The sequence below is a fragment of the Hypanus sabinus genome, chromosome 30, assembly GCF_030144855.1.
Source record: "Hypanus sabinus isolate sHypSab1 chromosome 30, sHypSab1.hap1, whole genome shotgun sequence".
NCBI lineage: Eukaryota > Metazoa > Chordata > Chondrichthyes > Myliobatiformes > Dasyatidae > Hypanus > Hypanus sabinus.
In genome coordinates, this window is record NC_082735.1 from 8,822,497 (window position 1) to 8,842,689 (window position 20,193).

The 20,193-nt window shown below is 38.5% G+C and overlaps 1 protein-coding gene across 7 annotated transcripts in view; it reads left to right on the forward strand.

Annotated features, from left to right (window-relative positions):
* LOC132383391 (KH domain-containing, RNA-binding, signal transduction-associated protein 1-like) overlaps positions 1-20,193 on the forward strand; it is a 71,844-nt gene that overhangs the window by 9,201 nt on the left and 42,450 nt on the right. For 2 of the 7 annotated variants that reach the window (XR_009508652.1, XR_009508651.1), the window contains exons 5-10: positions 2,196-2,317; positions 4,044-4,287; positions 8,608-8,675; positions 9,606-9,664; positions 10,616-10,796; positions 13,789-13,848. Coding sequence is in view for 2 of the 7 variants with exons in the window: in XM_059954287.1 (XP_059810270.1) it covers positions 2,196-2,317; positions 4,059-4,287; positions 8,608-8,675; positions 9,606-9,664; positions 10,616-10,710 (573 nt within the window). In the remaining 5 variants the exon portion in view is untranslated. Of the gene's footprint in view, positions 1-2,195; positions 2,318-4,043; positions 4,288-8,607; positions 8,676-9,605; positions 9,665-10,615; positions 13,233-13,788; positions 18,925-20,193 lie in introns of those variants that run through there. The other 5 variants (XR_009508654.1, XR_009508650.1, XR_009508653.1 and 2 more) reach the window with 5 other exon arrangements.

Below are 20,193 nucleotides of genomic sequence, written 5' to 3' on the forward strand. Positions count from 1 at the left end.
ATTGCTATAATTATTTCCATTTTTTTTTAAAAATCAAAAGTGTTTGAAACCAGTCTTATTGATCATGATTTTTCTTTAGACTATTTTTGACTGAAGTCTTTGACCAAAATGAATTTATCTCAAAGTTAAATACAACATAAATACCTGAATGGCTGCCACTGCCATTAGATTTGATTATTTGTTGTGTTGGTATGTTGGAAATTAAATTCACTGGCATATACTATTTGACTTAGTTCTTCTAGGTTGATCAGAATACAAGTAAACACAGTAACACCATTTGTTCTCTTGATTTTATGCCTGGGGTTAACATTTACTGAAGAATAGATTCCCTGTTGTTTGTTTGTAGGATTACTCTGTGTCTGGAAGATGCTTCCATCTTTGTTGGTTCCTCTTGGATGCTATATAGATGGGAGTATATTGTATGTTGTGGGTGTTCTTGTTATGGGGAGAAGACATGCCAAGTAACATATTTTGGTTCAGTGCTGTCAACAATGCAGGAAATAACTTTTCATGATAAGAACTTAGTACCTTATGTAACTTGAAGATTTTATTTGTCAATCAAAAGATTATTCAAGCCGAAGCATTGCTTGTATTTGTCAGGGTGATGGTATAGTCTAGAGGTTGTGTGCACTATGTATTTTGGATACCTTACACTGAATGATTTAGTGATGAACTATTTAGTCTCAGGTGCTTGTTGTTTTGAAAGGGATACATTTTTGTTTGCTGCACTGAGAAATTTAAAACAATTTGATTTCCATCAAGAATTAGGTTGTCAGCATTCTGACATACCATTGTTTTCCTTATGTGAATTTCCTATAGCGTTTTTAACGTTGAATGTAAACATGCAGGATGTTCTAGAGCTGGTGCTAGAGACATTTTTTATTGGTGAGCATAAGCAGTTCTGACGTTAGAAGAGTCTTCCTGAAGATAAATCCAAGGAAGGCGACGGGCCCAGATGGCATCCCAGGATGGGTTCTCCAGGCCTGTGCAAGCGAGCTAGCTGGAGTGTTTGCTGACATCTTCAGCTGCTCCCTGCTTCAGTCTAAGATCCCCTCGTGTTTTAAGAAGGCAACGATAATCTTGGTGCTGAAGAAAAGCGAGGTGACATGCCTGAATGACTATCGACCTTGGGTAATGATGAGTCTGAGTACAGAGAGGAAATTAAGAACCTGGTGGCATGGTGCGAAGACAGCAGAAGACATGGTCCCTCAACGTCAGCAAGACGAAGGAATTGGTTGTTGACTTCAGAAGGAGTAGTGGACCGCACAACCCGATCTACATCGGTGGTGCGCAAGTGGAACAGGTCAAAAGCTTTAAGTTCCTTGGGGTGAATATCACAAATGACCTGACCTGGCCTAACCAAGCAGAATCCACTGCCAAGAAGGCCCACCAGCGCCTTTACTTCCTGAGAAAGCTGAAGAAATTTGGCCTGTTCCCTAAAACTCTCACTAATTTTTATAGGTGCAGCATAGAAAGCATTCTTCTAGGGTGCATCACAACCTGGTATGGAAGTTGTCCTGTCCAAGACCGGAAGAAGCTGCAGAAGATCGTGAACGTAGCCCAGCACATCACACAAATCAATCTTCCATCCTCAGACTCACTTTATACTGCATGCTGTCGGAGCAGTGCTGCCAGGATAATCAAGGACACGACCCACCCAGCCAACCACCTTTTATCCGTCTTCCCTCTGGGAGAAAGTTCAGGAGCATGAAGATTGGTACGGCCAGATTTGGGAACAGCTTCTTTCCAACTGTGATAAGACTGCTGAATGGATCCTGACCTGGATCTGGGCCATACCTTCCAAATATCTGGACCTGACTTGCACTACCTTACTCTCCCTTTTCTATTTTCTAGTTATGATTTATAATTTAAATTTTTATTATATTTAATTTGATTTATACTTAAGGGAGCGCGAAGCGCAGAATGAAATATCGCTGTGATGATTGTACGCTCTAGTATCAATTGGTGACAATAAAGTTAAGTAAGTAACACAGGTCACATTCGTGTCAGGGGAAGTACATGGCCCCAGTCCAGCCAAAGAAACGCAGACCTGGTGGAGATCATAAAATATTGTACTTGATTTGTTGGACAGAACTGAGGTAATTAGGAGGAATTGACAGAACTTGAGTTATGCAGGCCGATGTTGAAGCAGTGTAATATTTGCTTACGTCACGGATCTGTAATCATGTTAACAGGACTACAATGATGAAATAAGGCAAGAGCAGCTAACTGAGCTGGCGTACTTGAATGGTGGACAGGATACATCCCGTGGGAGAGGTGTACGTGCCAGAGGCGCTCCACCTGTACCGCTTGCAAGGTAAAAAGATCTATAGTGTGCTGAAAGTCATTGCTAGGGATGTAATAGTTCAGTAGGGCTGCCTCATTCATTGTAAACATTTATTTCCCTTCTGCTCTTAGTGTGGGTTATTTTAAAGCATCTCAGTTGTTGAACACGTTCACACCTGATCGCATAATCTTTCTGGTTTCCTTTCATACATGCTAAATATGTCACTTTCACCATTCCCATCTTCATGGGGCTGTCATTGTTGCATCTTCTCAGAAATTACCTTTTTAAACATTTACACGTTTCCTCCCTTCTGTAGGCATGCATACCTCAGGCTTACCTGGAAAAATTAAATTGTTTATCTTCAATAAACATCCTACCCTTTATATAGAGATTTATATCTATATGAAGTCCTTAACTAATTAATTCCACCTAACTAGTTCTCCCAGAATTTCAAAGAACCATAGAACATTACAGCACAGAAACAGGCCTTTTGGACCTTGGCTGTGCTGGTACAATTTTTCTGCCCAGTCCCACTGACTTGCACCTGGACCATATCCCTCCATACAACTCTCATCCATGTACCTGTAAATGTTAAAAGTGAGCCTGCATTTACCACTTCATCTGGCAGCTCATTCCACACTTTCACCACTTTGTGTGAAGCCCCCCCTCCCCCATGTTCCCTTTAAAAATTTTCCCCTTTACCCATGTCCTCTTGTTTTTTTTTCTCCCCTAGCCTCAGTGGAAAAAGCCTGCTTGCATTCACTCTATCTTTACTCATCATAATTTTATATACCTCTATCAAATCTCTCCTCATCCTTCTATGCTCCCCACTCTCATCAACAGAATCCATTAGAAATACTGGCATAGGCTTTGGGCACAGCTGTGTCTACGAGCTTTGTGACACAAATCCGGAAAATCCCAGGAGATTCATGGGGCCTAGCCTAAACCTATCATATGTACCTTGTTATAGTCTTTCCTAAAGCCCAAATAGACAGCATTCACTGCCTTCATTTATCTTATTGGTACCTTCAAGAGTAACTTAAGGATTCATCAAGTACAACTTCCCACAAACTTCCTAATCAGACTCTGTCCCTCGGAACTCCCGGCAGTATCTTCCACTCTATTGATATCATGTGGACCAGCTTGTAAGTTCCCTGGTTTGTACTCACTGCCCTTTTTAAACAGTAGAATAACATTAGCCAATTTCCTGTCTTCAGTAACTTCATCCAATGGCTAATGATGAAGCAAGTATCTTCTCAAGGGCCTCAGATCTCCCATGAAGTCTGAGGATGCACTTGGTCTGGCCCTGGGGATTTTTCCAGCTTAGTGTGCAGTAAAGCTGCAAAAACCTCCACCTGGTTTCTTCAAAACATCTCCATTTATTTCCCTTCTCTCATGAGCAACGATGATTTTCTGTTCAGTAAACACGAAGAAATATTCATTAAATAATCTAGCCGTGTTAAGACGTAAACAGCTCTGTTGATCTCTTAGCCGTGTTAAGACGTAAACAGCTCTGTTGATCTCTAAGGACGTACTCTCTTTCTAGTCACTCCTTAACTCTTAATGTTGCTATAGAATCTCCTGGGATTTTCCAGATTTGTGTCACAAAGCTTGTAGACACAGTTGTGGCCAAAGCCTTTGCCAGTATTTCTAATGGATTCTGTTGATGAGAGTGGGGAGGCTTGTTTATTTAGGCTGGTAGTTAAGGGATTTACTTTGCACCATTTCAGCAGCTGGCTGATCTATTTAAGAGCAGTCTGCTTCTTCCTAGGGGCCGTGGTGTCGCTCCACCTCCACCCTCCCCACAGTATGGGCCGCGAGGTGCAATGACACGTGGAGTAGCAGTGAGAGGAGCACCAGGAGGCCGCAGGGAAGTGACAAGTGGGCGTGGTGCCACACCAGCACAGAGGGGTGCTCCAGCGCTTCGTACTCGAGGGACACCTGCAGTGTATAGACAGCCACTGCACCCGCCACCTGCTCAAGAGAGTTATGATGAATATGTAAGTGTCCCAAATTTGCTGCATTGAAATTTAGACTGTATGCTGTTGGAACACATTTTTAGTAGTAGTTAGTGATGGGTGATGTTAACCATTCACATAGAATAGCACAGGAATGATGCCAATTTAAGCAACACATCTGCCTGCACATGGTCTGTTTCTCATCTGTTCAGATGTTTGTTTAAATGCCTATTAATTGTGTTAGTATCATACCCTTTTACCACATTTGCTTAGAAGTGCTCTTTAGACACCTACCAATCTCTGCATGCGAAAGGAAGAAAGTTCGCTAAATACATCTCTTTTAACCTCCCCCCCCCCCCCCCCCACCCGAGAGCTGTGCAACTAGTGTGTGACATTTTTGTCTTGGGTAAAAAGACTGCATCCACCCTATCCATGATATATTAATGTCAGGACACTCCTCAGCCTCTGATGCTATTATTTAATTTGTCCAACCTCCAATTATAGCTAATACTCTCATGTCCTGCTAATGTCCTGGGAAACTACTTTTGTACCCTCTTCAAGGGCATCACATTGTTCCTGTAATGCAGCAAAAAGATTTGCCTTCTCAAATATAGTTTACTTATCATGGAAGCACAAAACTTCAGGTACAGTGGGATGCTATTGGCCTGTGCTGGTCGAATGTGCTATCCTATCTACTTACCCCTCCTTATGCAGGTCACAAATCTTCAAGTGCAGTGGCACATATTTCTGGGCATGATGGAAGCTAATGCTTTTTAATGCAGAATTCTAGATCACTGCTGCCCTCCAAAGAAACTGAAATTCGTCCTTCCACTATAGTTGAAAGATTAAGTGGGGATAACTTCACTTGTCCCATCACTGAAATATTCCCACAACCTATGGGCTCACTTTCAAGGACTTTCTCATGTTCTTGATATTTATTGCATGTTTATTTTTTATTATTTGTTTTTGTATTTGCAGTTTGTTGTCTTTTGCACACTGGTTGAGTGCCGAGTTGATGCAGACTTTCATTGATTCTATTACGGTTATCATTCTCATATGGATTTAATGTGTGTGCCTACAAGAAAATAAATCTCAGGGTTGTATATGGTGACAAATACTTTGACAGTAAATTTACTTTGAACTTTGTTAGTTCCATGCTGGGTGTTTTTTTACCCCTATGTTAAATTAGGTCGTTCCTATGTAGTTTATCTATGTCCCTCGAGTTTGTATGCCTCAGTGACCTCCCCTCAGACTTCTCTTTAATAAAGAAACATAAGCCTTTTTAATCCTTGTAGCTACTAATTTCCAGGCCCATCAATTTCTGTTGATTGCTTCCCTGGTGTCCTCTTCAATATAATCACTTCTTTCCTGTAAAGTAATTAAACTGTAGCCCAACAATAATTGACTTATCTAGTATATCCTCTATGCTCTTGTACTTCATAAAGGAGAGCATCCCATGGCAAACTGCAACATTTCTTTGTTCTTCCCATTTCAGTTTTTCCTTCCATTGTTAAGCCCCCCCCCCCCCCCCCACCTCTGCTGTCCCCAAATGCATCATCTCATATTTCTCCTCTTAACTGGCAAGACTGTATGTATTGATGGTTAAATCTCTTTTTGCCAACTGCAGGTCTGATCTTTGTACGTCTAGTATTTTAAGTCATAAGCCATAAACACGTACTAGGAATGAGCCATGCAAGCTCTTGTAAAACAATACAGCCTGTGTCTCAAATTCTCATTGTATTAGGTCTTTTTCTCTTCTCCGTGTATGTAATAATGGGATTATATATTTTCCTGTAAAGTACAGCATGGTTGATATGGGATGAGCTACACAGAATTGAAAGGCTAACTAGTGCTGAAAGTTGTAAATCCCAGGAAGAACTGTTGATATATGCTTGAATCAGAGTCTGTTTTTATTGTCCTTAAAGTAAACCAGTCTGTTATAATGTAGACTTCATGCTGAGGTTAATTAGAGCAGACATTGTTTGTGGCAGGTTTTTGAGCCTGATGTTATCTAGTAATTGCTTTGGATTGCTTGAATACCTACAGTGAACCACGGCCTGCCATCTGATTGTAGAAGAATGTATTTATGTAGACAGAAAGCCTAAAGCTAGTGTATAAATTATTTAGTAATATAAATCAATGCCATAATTCTTGGGTTCTCCACCATTAATATCTGCAAGATGGTACTTTAGATAGAGTTGGTTAGGATAGCTTGTAGTTATGATACACAGTACCTGTATCAATCAACATGTTGCTGCTTTCACTACCCTTCTGAAGTGTAAAGTTCCAGATACTGAGATACTGTTTGTAGTTGGATGGAAAAGGTTTTCCTGTTCCATCTGATAATTGACTTTTTTGTTTGGGGAAGTTGGTTCTACCTGTTTACTCTGCTGAGACATCTCAATTTTATGCACCTGTTTGCACTTTCCCTTGTGTTGTTCCAAAGTAGAAAAGAGATTTTTCTGAGCTGAAGTATTTTGTTTGTGTCAATTTCTTTAGCTTTGGCAATGTCTTCAGTTAAATATTCTGTGCACCTTAATGTTTTTCATGCTTCGTGTCATATATTGACCAGAGGTGAATGCATTAGTTATGGCCCCACTGATCTCTCTGTTTTGTATTTTATATGTTGTCCTTCCCTGGAGCATTTGCTTCCCTGCTTAGGTGCATTATGTAGTCCTGTTCAGTTGTGCTAGGGTTTCATTTCCCTTGCATGATGTAAATACAGAACTGTGCCAAAGTCTTAGGCACCCTAGATTATTTTATATAAATAGTGTTTTAGATTTTTTTTGTCTTCTACATTGGTGTGTCAGTGCAAAGGAGCAAATTTTAGATTTGTAAACATTCATTTGCCAAAACAACAAGAGAATTTTTTGAATTTTGTTAAAGAAGGTAACTATCAAGTAATTGACCACTTTTCAAATAAAAACATGTGATCATTGTAGGTATATAATTCAGTTCATGTTTAAACAAAGATAACAAACAGGTGCTAATGATCAATGACATAATGAGTTGAATGAACTGGATTAATGAACTAAATTAATGAACTGGAGTGAGTAAAGAAGGAATCAAACTGGTTCAGGACAAACTAAAAGGCGAATGCATGGTAGACGTGACAAATTATCATTTCTTACACCATAACATGAGTGACCATAGCAACAAGAAAGGTCTCCTTTAAGCAGAAGTTTTGCGGCAGGCGGGAGTTTCAAGGTGAGCTGTTCAAGCTCTTTTGAGTATACACAAAGAAACAGACAAGATTGAGGACCAGACACAATGGCTTGCCACGGAAGCTGAGTGCAGCAGATGAGTGATATATCAAATCAATATCTCTTCTAAGCAAGAAGTCCAGCACTGCAATCAGTTCTGAACTCTCAGAAACCACTGGAACCCAAGTACACCCTTCTGCAGTCTGGAGAAGTCTTGTCAGAATTGGTCTTCATGGAAGAGTTGCTGCCAAAAAGCTATACCTCAAGTGGAAACAAAGCAAGAGACTCATCAATTCACAAAAACTGGGACGGGGGTGCTGAAAACTGGCAGCAAAGGCACTGGATTGCCGAGTTAAATTTTGAAATTTTTTGGCTGAGGTAGGAAGCTGTTTGTGTGTAGAACAGCTGGAGAGCACTACATGGATGAGTGTCTATAGCCAAAGGTGAAGTACAGGGGATGTTCCCTGCATTGGGACTGCATGTCTGCCAATGGAGTTGATGATCTGGTCAGAATTAATGGAATCCTCAATGCTGAGAAGTTCAAGCAGATTCTTATCCATTACTTAATACCATTAGAGAGGCACGTGATTGGTCCCAACTTCATTATGCAGCAGGACAATGATCCCAAGCACACAGCCACGGTCATAAAGAACTATATTCAGTAAAAAGAAGAGCTAGGAGTTCTGTAACATATAGTATGGCCTTCACAGAGCCCTGATCTCAACCTCATTGAGGCTGTCTGGGGTTACCTGAAGAGACAGAAGCAAGTGAGACAGCCAAAGTCTGCAGAACTGTGGCAGCTTCAACAAATTACTAATTGATGCAGTTTTAAAGGCAAAGGGTGATCACACCTAATATTGATTTGATTTAGTTTTTGTACTGTTTACTGCTCTTTATAGTAATTTTTGTGATATTTAGAAACTTTTCATTTTTGAAAGCATCTTTATTTTACAGAATTATTTTCTTCAAGTTCCTGAGACTTTTGCACAGTACTACCGCTCTATGCAAGATTATTGCAGATAGTTTTAAAAATAACCTGTTGTGATGTAAATTTGCTGTTATATATTTCTCTGAAGAGAGTGATAATTATTCTTCACAATTATAATTAAAGTAGTTTTTAATAAGACTGAATAATCCAATTTGTTTCTAAACATTGCAGGGCTATGATGATGGCTATTCGGAGCAAAATTATGATAATTACGAAAACTATTATGATCAAGCCCAGAGGTAAGTGGAATTGACTGCTGATAAATTTAATAGATCAGCTCATGAGGATATTTCAATTCAATTAGTATGTGGTTTGGTATAACAGTGAAATGAGTGGTCTTTCCAAGCCACGGCCCATGATTATTTTCTCTCTCTCATATGGATTGGTTAATGCATGTTAGCCTGAGGTACATGTGTTGTCACTTTAACTGCATTTCTGTTATATTGATATTAGATTTCCAAAAACTGACTGAAAGGTATAATCCCACTTCTGCCGATTGAAATGTTCACATGGTTCTCTCAAAAAGTTGTTTGGTGCTTTGTTCTACATTAGTGATCCATGTTCTTGAATCACAGTAGTGTGGAATACTTTGAATCCACTGTTTCCTGTAAGCATTACATTTTACAAAGGATTTGACAGCTTTTTAATGACTTGTCTTTTGGAAAATTAGGTGATTTTTAGTTCTTAGTAATGCATCGTCATTCTTGTTCCTCATGTTTTTAGTGATTCATGTCTCTGACTACCTTGCCATACCTGCACTATACTTGTTGCCCAGAAATACTTCAATGTATTTTATTTTGCCAAAGTTTGTGCACAGTTTATCCACAATTCAGGCATTTAAAAAATAATTGTTAAGGTACATTGACAGCACAGATTTCATATTTTGTTAGAAAATGTTCAGATGTTTTGATTTTTTAGGATTAAAAGCATAACTTTATCTTGTAATCATGTTTGTAGCTGTTCATCCTCCATGTGGTTGGCATTAAATGTACAGTGTGTCAAGTTTTGAATCTGGATTAAGTAAGCTTGTGGTCAGTGTTTTCAGAAACAAGCCAGAACGTTATTTGATAATATCAAGATTGTAATATGGAACCAGTGCCAAAGTACTTTGTTTTCTGCGTTGAAAGCCTCAATACATTATCTGGTGACATTTGGCATTCTATTTACAGTGATGCTGAATATTTTGACTATGGACATGGTGAAGTACAGGATGCATATGATGATTATGGTGAGTGAATTTCATTGTATCTTTTGATTGCTGATCCAGTGCTAGATTAAAATGTTTTTAAGGTAAAAATGAACAAGTTTGTTCTGTCTTGCTGCATTAAATTATATAATTGATGGATGTTGATATGTGACCCATTATGGCCACATTACATCATAATAAATGAAGTAAATGGAGCTTTTTGACATCATTCTCATCAATCCACAAATGTTTTCAAACTTCAAAATGTTCACAAACTTTCAGACATTAAAATCAAGTTGACGAACTGCTCTTTTTCCTCTGCTTCATTCTATTTCTGGCTTGCCATTTACAGCTCCTGCTTGCCTTGATAAAATGTAGTCATGTTCAGAAATCCTGTTCATGGTTAAAATAAGATTAGATTGATGGAAATATAGTGTATACTCTAGAATCATTCAGCTGTGATTACCTTAAGGTCTGTATCACAACTTGAGAATTTTCACAAGAAATAAGTAAATGTCATCTTAAAGTTTTATTTAACTGGTCATTTCTTTCCATGCATAAATAAGTTCTTGATTTCCATTGTGTTTGGTCATGTGCATCTGTTCCCCTTCCTCGGTTATTTGCTGGCCTTTTGTTATAGTAGGGCAGTTTACTAATTCAGCCAGAAAATGTTTTGTGTTTCATGTTTGGAATTTGGCATTTGAGATATCATAGTCACATTGTCTCTCAGGCTCCTTTTGCACTTCAGAAAATGGATTATTCTAGAGATTATATTATCATCTCACCATCTTCATTGACGTTAACTCCTGAATTCACTCATTAACTACCTGACTTTGAAATGCTGTTGAATGTCAGAATTGTTGCTGACTGGTCGACTGTGATGTTTTCCAAGGGCAGTGAGGTTACAAGTAGTACAGCACCAGGTTGTAGTGAATTTGGATGTTTTGCACATTTGGTGCCAGCTTTCTAATGTAAATATTAATATATTTACAGGTCAGGAGGAATGGAATGCAGGACGAACAAGCAGGAAGGCACCAGCAAGGCCACTGAAGGGAATGTACAGAGAACATCCTTACGGGCGATACTAAGGCCAGCCTCCAACCAACCTTGTGTGCGTCCTTATAAATTGCTTCAATCTTCTGTGGTCACCATCTTGTTATCAGCTGTGAGACAAGTAATAGTCCGTTTGTTTTCTACTCTGGAAATTTTACTGGGTGGACTGATTTATGTACATGTCTAGATAATTAAAACCTATGATAGTGCAACTCTGGCATGATTGTTTCAGTAAATTAGCAGGCGATGAGTTCTAGCTGAACCCAAATGATTAGAATGCTTTGCTTTTGTTTTTATATTGTTGGCACACCTGTCAATTTACATGTATGTGTAAAGATGGCCTTTATTTGCCATTTGAATTTCATTCTGCTCTGTAGGTATATTAAGGCTTGTTTACCTGGACATTTTTGATTCAGTTCAGACAATGTTTTAAATGATCTTTGGAGTTGCAGAATCCCATTGGATTAAATGAGCTGCATTTCAAACGTGTTAAATCAAATCTTCGCCACATTCCATTCACCCTCTGCCTCTTTACAGAATTATTCATTTTAATGAAGCTTCGCCAGTCTCTTTGGTACTATCCTTAGTGTTTGAGGCTTGTATTAGTCTATTGTTTTAAACCTAAGTAGTGTTTCAATATCAGATAAAGACTAGTTTAACCAGAAAGCAAATCTTAAGGATTTTTATAAAGGGATGTTGTGTACATTTAATTTGTGTGTGTTTAATTTTTCAAAAGACCCTACCAAGATTTACATGTTGGTGATCCATTAGAATTGCCCAAGGCAACGTTTTCACTTCTGGTGGAAGAGAAATACATTGTCAATGTAAATATTCTTTAACAAATTTGCTTCCAGCTTGCAGAAAGCTTGGTTGCTGTCCTTTCTCATTATTAATCGGATTGTTCCATACAAGTGCCAGCTTGGCATCTGGAATAGAACATAATTTTGTTTTATCAATATGGGTTGATTTGAATTATGGAAAGTGCATTACTGTATACTCCAAATTGAAAATTATTCTCAAATGGACAGTCTACGACAGCCATTTAACTCCCAGTGTTTGCTCTCTTGGCTGTTAGGTTCCTTAGCATTGTATTGAAATTTGGGTTATTAGGTGGGCATCTTCAACAATGTAATTGTCAGCCTGCCAGGAACCCTTGCAAAAACTGCTGTAGTTTCAGCTTGTGGTGAATTTGACTGTCTTTTCCCCTATTGATCTTCCATGAACTTGGGTTACCTGAGGCAGAATGCATATTTCCGCAGTATATTCTGAACATTAGTGATGTCAAAGGAAAAAAAATCGAAGGACTTTTGACACCATTATATTTATTTGTGTACTTGTGGATAGATTACAGTCATGCGCTTCAGGATTTTTATGTTGAAGCAATGTTCATTGGATCTGTAGCAACTTGCATTTCATGGAGGGTATCTTTTTGTATAAAAGTGTTTCAAGAATTTGGGTAGCTGGGATCTTTATATTCAGGCGTTTTTAGTAACTTGGAGTTGAACATTTACCTAAATTTATCGTTCATCATGTCAAGAAATAATTTTGGAAGCTCTTGGATTTTCTTCATTTCATTCCCAATTCATCATACGATTTTTTCCATTTCCCTTCTCTATGCTTATGGCGATTTTTGAGTGGGTCTTTCTGCTAATGTAAAAAGGGACACTGCAGCTAAAATTGAGTGTGTGTGTAGTTGGAAGTTTATAACCACAATTGTCTGTTATCTTTAATCTGTGCCTGGTCATAAACATGCATTACACTCCTGTGTGAGCCTGCCTAAATAGGTAGCTAAACATTTGTCAGACACAGTTGCAACAGTTTGTCAATAAAGTTCAATTCTTTTGTATAGAACTAAATCGGATTCCCTCTTTTCCTTAGAAATAAAAACTTTTTCCTGCAGTACAATAAACACTTTCACTAAATTTAAAGACCTTGGTGTTCTAATGATTTTATTTTACCAACAAAAAATAGTTTGGTTAAAGTCCTTGGATTGAGTTGAAAGTTAAAAGAAAACAGTTTAAACCTGTTGCATGTATTTTGGTTAATATGTACAGAAACGGTGAAATAAACACACAAATGGTTTCATCTGTTAAAATAAACATAGCGGACTTTTTATGCCTGCATTTTATGTGAACAAAACATAAAGAAGATAGAGGTAAGACCACTGTTTCACCATAAACTGTTAAAAGACAAAATATTCCTTGTAGATTCTATTTTGTGACTAACACCGTTAAAATCTTACGTTTGATATTATGCCAAACAGGGGTCCTGAGCACTGCAGTGTTTGGAGTCTAATAACCGATGTCACAGTTAACAAACACCAAACAAAAAAAAATGCACGAGGTTAATGACTACAAAAAAAGTTAATGTCTTTCTATACTGAATTTTAAAATGTATTTGCAATTTTCAGTGTTAATGTGACTAAGTCTCGGCAATCCCAGTCAGTTTACATGGCTCAATGTCTTTATGATGAAATGAAAGATGATGGCTGATTTTTTTAAAGGAATATATCGCAGGACGGATGACTAAACCTTAACCACCTCGCAAAATGCACAAGGTAACCGTAATGCTAAATCTCTAATTTTAAGGCACTGATGTGTATATACAACCTTTCTTGGTAACTATTATAGTTATAAATTGTTAAAAAATGTAAACTTCCAAACATTAAAATAGGAAAATAGGCAAATAAATTTCTAATTAGTGTTAACTAGTGATAAACTTGTTCTGTTTTAACCCTGTCTTGATTAAAGAGTCTAAATTTGCCCATCATAACATGAATGTAATGCAACTCTTGCTAAACGCTGAATGCTTTAAATTAAAACCTGAAACAAAGCACACAAAATGTAGATCAGTGCAGGTAAAACTTTAAAAGAAAATTTGATTTTTGTCCTCAAGCAGTAATAAAATGCATTAGATATTGTCAATTTTAAGACTAATTTTTTACTTTATCTATTTTCCAATCTTTAAATTTGAAGTTTGTTACTATTTGTAAAAGCTTGAGTTGCATGCTGCCCTTGTGTGATGTAAATCTAGTGTGCATGGAAGTACTCAGATGTTCACCCATGTCTATTCCCAAACTACGGAATATTTACGTGTTTTTGTTCCTTTCACAGGCACGGGGTAGAAAGCCCTGCTGAATTCTGCATCCATGGAAACTTGAGAAGGCTTGTTGGGTATGTATAAATGTATATTTTCATGCTGTTCTATTAAAGACCAGTCTTTAGTGCCCTAGTCACTGATGAATCCGAGTTATGAAAACTCCCTTACTTCGCCTCAGACTGGTTGCTGGAAAATATGTACTTCTGGAAGAGATGTCTACTGTATAGACAAACTACCTTAAGCTGCATTTGCTCGTATTTATCTAGGTACCTCAGATTTATTTAGAATGAAATTCTTCTGGATGACACAATATTTTGTGGTCGATCATTTTTCCTTTGTATTAATTACACTAACTCATTGGCTCAGAGCTGTAGTTCAAAGTATATTACATGTATATGGTGACATAACCATGAAATTCATTTTCTTTTGGATGGCCACAGTAAATACAAAGATACACAATAGAATCATTGAAAGAACATACTTAACAAGATGGTCAAGCAACCAATGTGAAAAAGACAACAAACTGAAAATATAGAAAGAAATAAAACAAAATAAACTAAATATCGAGAACAAAACGAAGAGACCTTGAAAGTGAGTACATAGGTTGTGGGTACAGTTCATGGTTGGAGTGATTGAAGTTATCCCCTCAGGTTCAAGAGCCTGATGGTTGAGCGGTAATAACTGTTCCTGACTGGTGGCGTTGTTCCTGAAGGTCATGTACTTCCTGATGGCAGCAGCGAGAAAGGAACATGGCCTGATGGATGCTGTTTTCCTGCGACAACGTTCAACGCTGATGTGCTCGGTGGCTGGGGGAGGGAGGTTTACCCACGACCTGCTGGCTGTATCTACTACTACTTGTAGGCTTTTCTGTACAAGGACATTGGTGTTTCCATACCAGGCCATGTTGTAACCAATCAATATACTCTCCACCGCACAATTAGAGATGTTTGCCAAAGTTATAGATGACATGCTGAATCTTTGCAAACTTCTAACAAAGCAGAGTACTGCTGTGCTTTCTTTGTAATGGCATTTATATGCTAGATAATAGGACAGATCCTCTGAAATGATAATCCCAAGGAAATTAAAGTTGCTGACCCTCTGCATCTCTGATCCCCTGATGAGGACTAGCTCATAGACCTCCAGTCTCCTCCTGTAATCAATAATCAGTTCCTTGGTCTTGCTGACATTTGAGTGAGATGTTGTTATGACACAACTCAGCCATATTTTCCCTCTCCTTCCTATATGCTGATTTGCCACCACCTTTGGTTTGTTTGGCCAATGACAGCGGAGTTGTCAGCAAACATAAATTTGGCAATTGAGCTGTGTTAGCCTCAGTCATAAATACAAAGCGAGCAGAGCAGGGGACTAAGTACACAGCCTTGTGGTGCACCTGTGCTGATGGCGATAGTGGAAGAGATGTTGCCAGTCCGAACTGGCTGAAGTGACGACATTGAGGACCCAGCTGCACAAAAAGTTATTGAGGCCCAGGTCTTGGAGCTTATTGATTAGTTTTGAGGGGATGATTGTATTGAATGCAAAGCTGTAGTCAGTGAAGAACATCCTGATGCATGCACCTTTACTGTCCAGCCGTTCCAGGTTAGAGCGAGGAGCCAATAAAATGTCATCTGCTGTTGACTTGTGACATTAGGCAAACTGGAGCAGATCCAAGTTGCTCCTCAGGCAGGAGTTGATATGTTTCATCACCAACCTCTCAAAGCATTTTGTTACAGTGGATGGTAGCTGTAGTGGGAAAACAGAAGTAAAACACAATAAATTCAGAGTGGCAGACGCTTCAAAAAATATTTTAAAAAAACAATAGGCAAGGACAGACCACCTTTCTCAAGCTCAAGTTTAGCTTGGGTATAATTAGGAAAACAAAATGCTGCAAAAACATTAGATCAGCAAACAAAGTAAAGGACATGGTAATTGTGCAAGAAAGGTTAATAGGCAGTGAGATCTACAAAATAAAAGTGGAGCGTCAGCTTAGAGGATGAGACTGAAGAATGAGGAATATGGAAATGGAAGAGAATTGGAGAAACTTTTGCATTTACAATATAGACACTAAAGGTCCCCTTATAGTAGAAAAGCTGAAAGCAAAATTGAACCATGGCCGTAATCAGAGAAATGAAACTAATGGATCTAGAGACCTGATGTGCCAAAACCTTGGGTTTTATTAGAAGTGATCACAGTGATAATGAAACATTTTGGAATAAATACTTCATCTTTTGGGAAAGTCTAACCGAGCAAGAAAACTGCAAATCTAACACAACTTAAATTGGGACAAAGCAATAAGTGTAACACATGTTATTGTGAAATTGTTTGGATTCATTTATTGCATAGTAAACAAGTAAAGATCACCTTACTTTAAATTTGTTTTGATAATCAAGATAATTAAGTTTTATGTTTAAAATGCACCAGGAGCGCTCATAGTGGCTGGAGGTAACCATTGACACTGATCATAAAGGGCTGCCTGTTTGGCAGTTTTACAGTAAGTGGCTCATTTTGAGGTTGGCAAGTTGAGAGTGATTGACACTTCATCTGAATTAATGTCTTATAGAGACATGTGTGGCCAAGCTTTGATATCAGGTAGGAATGCAAGATGTAAGAAGGACCAAGTGTAAAGTTCGATAGTTTTGGACCCAGTAGGCATCATGTCTAACCACTTTAAGGAGTAAAGACAAGACAAAACATTAAGCAGAGAAAGTGCAAGATGCTGCTGTACACGGGGTTGTGGATGTTCTCATGTGTTTTATCTGTATGCAAAGTTATCAATCAAGGAAGGAAATAGGATATAGAATCAACACACACAAAATGCTGGTGGAACACAGCAGGCCAGGCAGCATCTATAGGAAGAAGCACTCACGACGTTTCGGGCCGAGACCCTTCTTCCTATAGATGCTGCCTGGTCTGCTGCGTTCCACCAGCATTTTGTGTGTGTTACTTGAATTTCCAGCATCTGCAGATTTCCTTGTGTTTAGGATATAGAATGTTTCAGGAATTTAGAATTTTGATAATATATGGGCATCCGTTAGTCTCGTGAGACCATGGATTTGCGTCTTGGAAGGTTTCCAGGGCGCAGGCCTGGGCAGGGTTGTATGGGCAGTTGCCCAAGCTACAAGCCTACCCCTCTCTACGCCACCAATGTTGTCCAAGGGAAGGGCACTAGGACCCAAGCAGCTTGACAATGGTGTCATCGCAGAGCAATGTGTTGTTAAAGTGCCTTGCTCAAGGACACAACACGCTGCCTCAGCTGAGGCTCGAACCAGTGACCTTCAGATGTCTTATCCACTAGGCCACTCGCCGACACGAATTTTGATAAGACCACATCTGTGTGCAGTTTTAGGGTGGGATATACTTAGCAGTTCAGTAAAGATTTGCTACATTGTTTCTTGGGATGAAGGGATTACTTTGCAAGGAAGGACACTCGAATTTGAGTTATGACTCAATGACCATTGGATTCAAGGGGAACTTGATAGGTAAATACAATGAAGGCTTTTCCTCTCCTGGGCAAATGTAGAACTGAAGTTGTACTTCAGAATAAAGGGTTTCCAATTTAAGACTAAAATTAAGGGGTGTGAATCTTTCAATTCCTGTGATGAGATTAATGGTGGTCAGGTCTATTTTGGCTATGGGAAGTTGAAAGGTATTGGGAACGGGCACAGTAGTGATGTTCATGATGAGGTTACATTATTTCTGCTTTTATTTGATTTTGGAAAAGGCTGTCACTCTAAAGCTCAACTTTTAGTTTTATTCAGTTTTACAAATAGTCTGTTATAATGGTCTTAGATGAAAGGTGACTTGTTAGAGAAGTACAAAGTGATAAGAGGCATATATTGAGTGGATAGTCAAGACTTTTTCCCATGGTGGAAATGGCCAATAAGAGGGGATATAATTTTAAAGTAATTGGAGTAAAGTAACAAGGGATGCCAAAGGTATTTTATTTTTATCCAGTGGTTTTATGGAGTTAACTGCCACTGATGGTGGTGGAGTCAGATACATTAGGAACATTTAAGAGACTCTTGGGCACATGGATGATAGAAGAATGGAGATCTATTTAGGAGGGAAGGGTTAGATTGATAGGTTAAAATGTAACAGTTCGTGGGCTGAGGGGAATGTACCATGCTGCAATGGAAACAGCCTTGATACAACTGCCCTTTTTCTAGTGAAAAGTTGCTACCCAACCTGAGTGAGGTTACATTTGAAGACCACGTACATCGGTTATTTCAGTTTTCTTTCCTACTTACTCGTGAAGTTGAATCTCCACCTTTTTTCCACAAACCTTTCTTACATTTATTGGTAAATTTGAAAAGATTAGTCTTGGTTTAGACAACACTTTACATGCATTCTACCTCTAAAAGTTTGTTAGTTTTTTGGAGAAAAAAATAGAATTCTCAGTCCTTTGAAGCCTGCAACAAAGTAGCAGAAATTGCCTAATCAGTATTTAAACTTTTGCATTTGGGTTATTTAATTACTATGTAGTATCCTGGGACGTCTGAATTATGGATACTGTTTTTTATTAAACTGTGACAATAATGTGTGATTTCTGTGACCTTTTTATCTTAAAGATGACCAAGCCTAGGTGGTTGGAGACTTATTTGATTATTGCTGTAACAAATGTGTAAACTTCTGAGAAAGTTACTGTTGCAGGATCATTTATCATAGTCTCAGTAGATTGCTGAAAATAGTAATGTTTCCATTTTTGCAAAAAGTTTAGATACATAAGATTTAACTTATCTGGTGAGATATTTTTCTTCAGTAATGTATGTTCTGATTATTCTACAACAGAACAATGAGGCAAGAAATGCTTTGATTTTGTAAGGATGTTTTCTGTCCTGAGATCAACAGTGTATGGGGAAAATCGTATTATGCTAGAAAGATCACAATCAATTGGAGTGGCATGTTGCAAGTATTTAGAAAGATTAATCTGCCTTCCAGCAAGTGGAGGATGTGGAGATTCCTTGGAGTTCTAATTTGCTAAAGATGATATCAAACTAGATAGGACTTTTGTAGGCAGTTGATGTTGAATGCTCCCATATTCCAAAGACATGGGATAGTTGTTTACTTGGTCACATGTATAATTATGTAGTGTAGGCTTGGGCTGGAAGGGCCTGTTATTGTACTGTATAACTAAATAAAAATTGTTCTTTGTACTGCTGTATTTTGTCTGTATTAACTTCCAAGAAAACAGTGAGATCCAGTCAGACTTATTTAAGGGATAAATCTTGTATGGTCGGCCCTCCTTACCCATGGGTTCCGCATGCTCTCATTCAACCAGCTGCGGATCGGGAAAACCCGTAAGTTCTCTCTCCCGCACTCGTTTGAGCATTGTTTGCCTGGCTTCTCATTCGGTCGCTGCTTTGCTTCTGTGGAAAAATGGTTCCCAATAGCAATTCAGTGGTCAGAGCAATTCCTCAAAGGCTAAGAGTAAGTGTAAAGTGCTATCTCTCGACGAGAAAGTAGAAATCTTAGATCTTTTGAAAAGTGGCATATCACTTGCCAAAGTGCTCCTCAACCTCCACAGATCCTGACTTTAGTATTATTGAGCCTCCTCCAAAGCGTCCTTATTCCCTGAACAATACAGTGTAACAACTACTTACACAACATTTCCATTGTATTAGGTATTATAAGTACTGTAATCTGGAAATGATTACTCCTTGTTTGAGCATTGTTCGCCTTGCGTCTGGTTCGTTTGCTACTTGTGAGCGAGAGGAAGGAGTTTAAAGCTAGTAAGGGATGGCTAGCTAGCAATGTCAAGAACTTAAAGATCACGGGAGAATGGGGATCGGCTGATGCCGAGGCAGCATCAGCGTTCCCAGAGGAGCTACAGTCTGTACTGAACATGAACAGACATTTCTTGTCATTATTACCTAAACAACACAGTATAACAGCTATTTTCATAGTATTTACATTGCATTAGATATAAGTAATATAGAAATGATTTAAAGTATATAGGAGGATGTGCGTAAGTTATATGGAATTACAACGCCATTTTATATAAGGGACTTAAGTATCCGCCTCTTTTGGTATCTGTGGGTGGTCCCGGAACCAATCTTCCGCTGACTGTACTCTTTCTTCAAATGAGAAGCGAAAAGATGAACATTTTTGATTTCAGTGTTTTGATAATACGCTGTCTTTATAGAATTGAGTGAATTTAGATTAGTGCAGTAAAATATTGTAATACTGTCTATAAAGCTGTTATGGGATAACAAATGGCTTTTTTTTATAAGGGGTATAGATAGGGTATGTGCAAGCAGTGTTTTTCCACTGAGATTGGGTGTGTCTAAAACTAGGTTGTGTGTTATGGGTAAAAGATGAAAAGTTTAAGGGGAATCAGAGGTGAAGCTTCTTCACTCTGAGGGTCATGCAAGGGAGGAGCGAGCTGACGGTGCAAGTGGTGCATGTGAGTTCGATTTCAACGT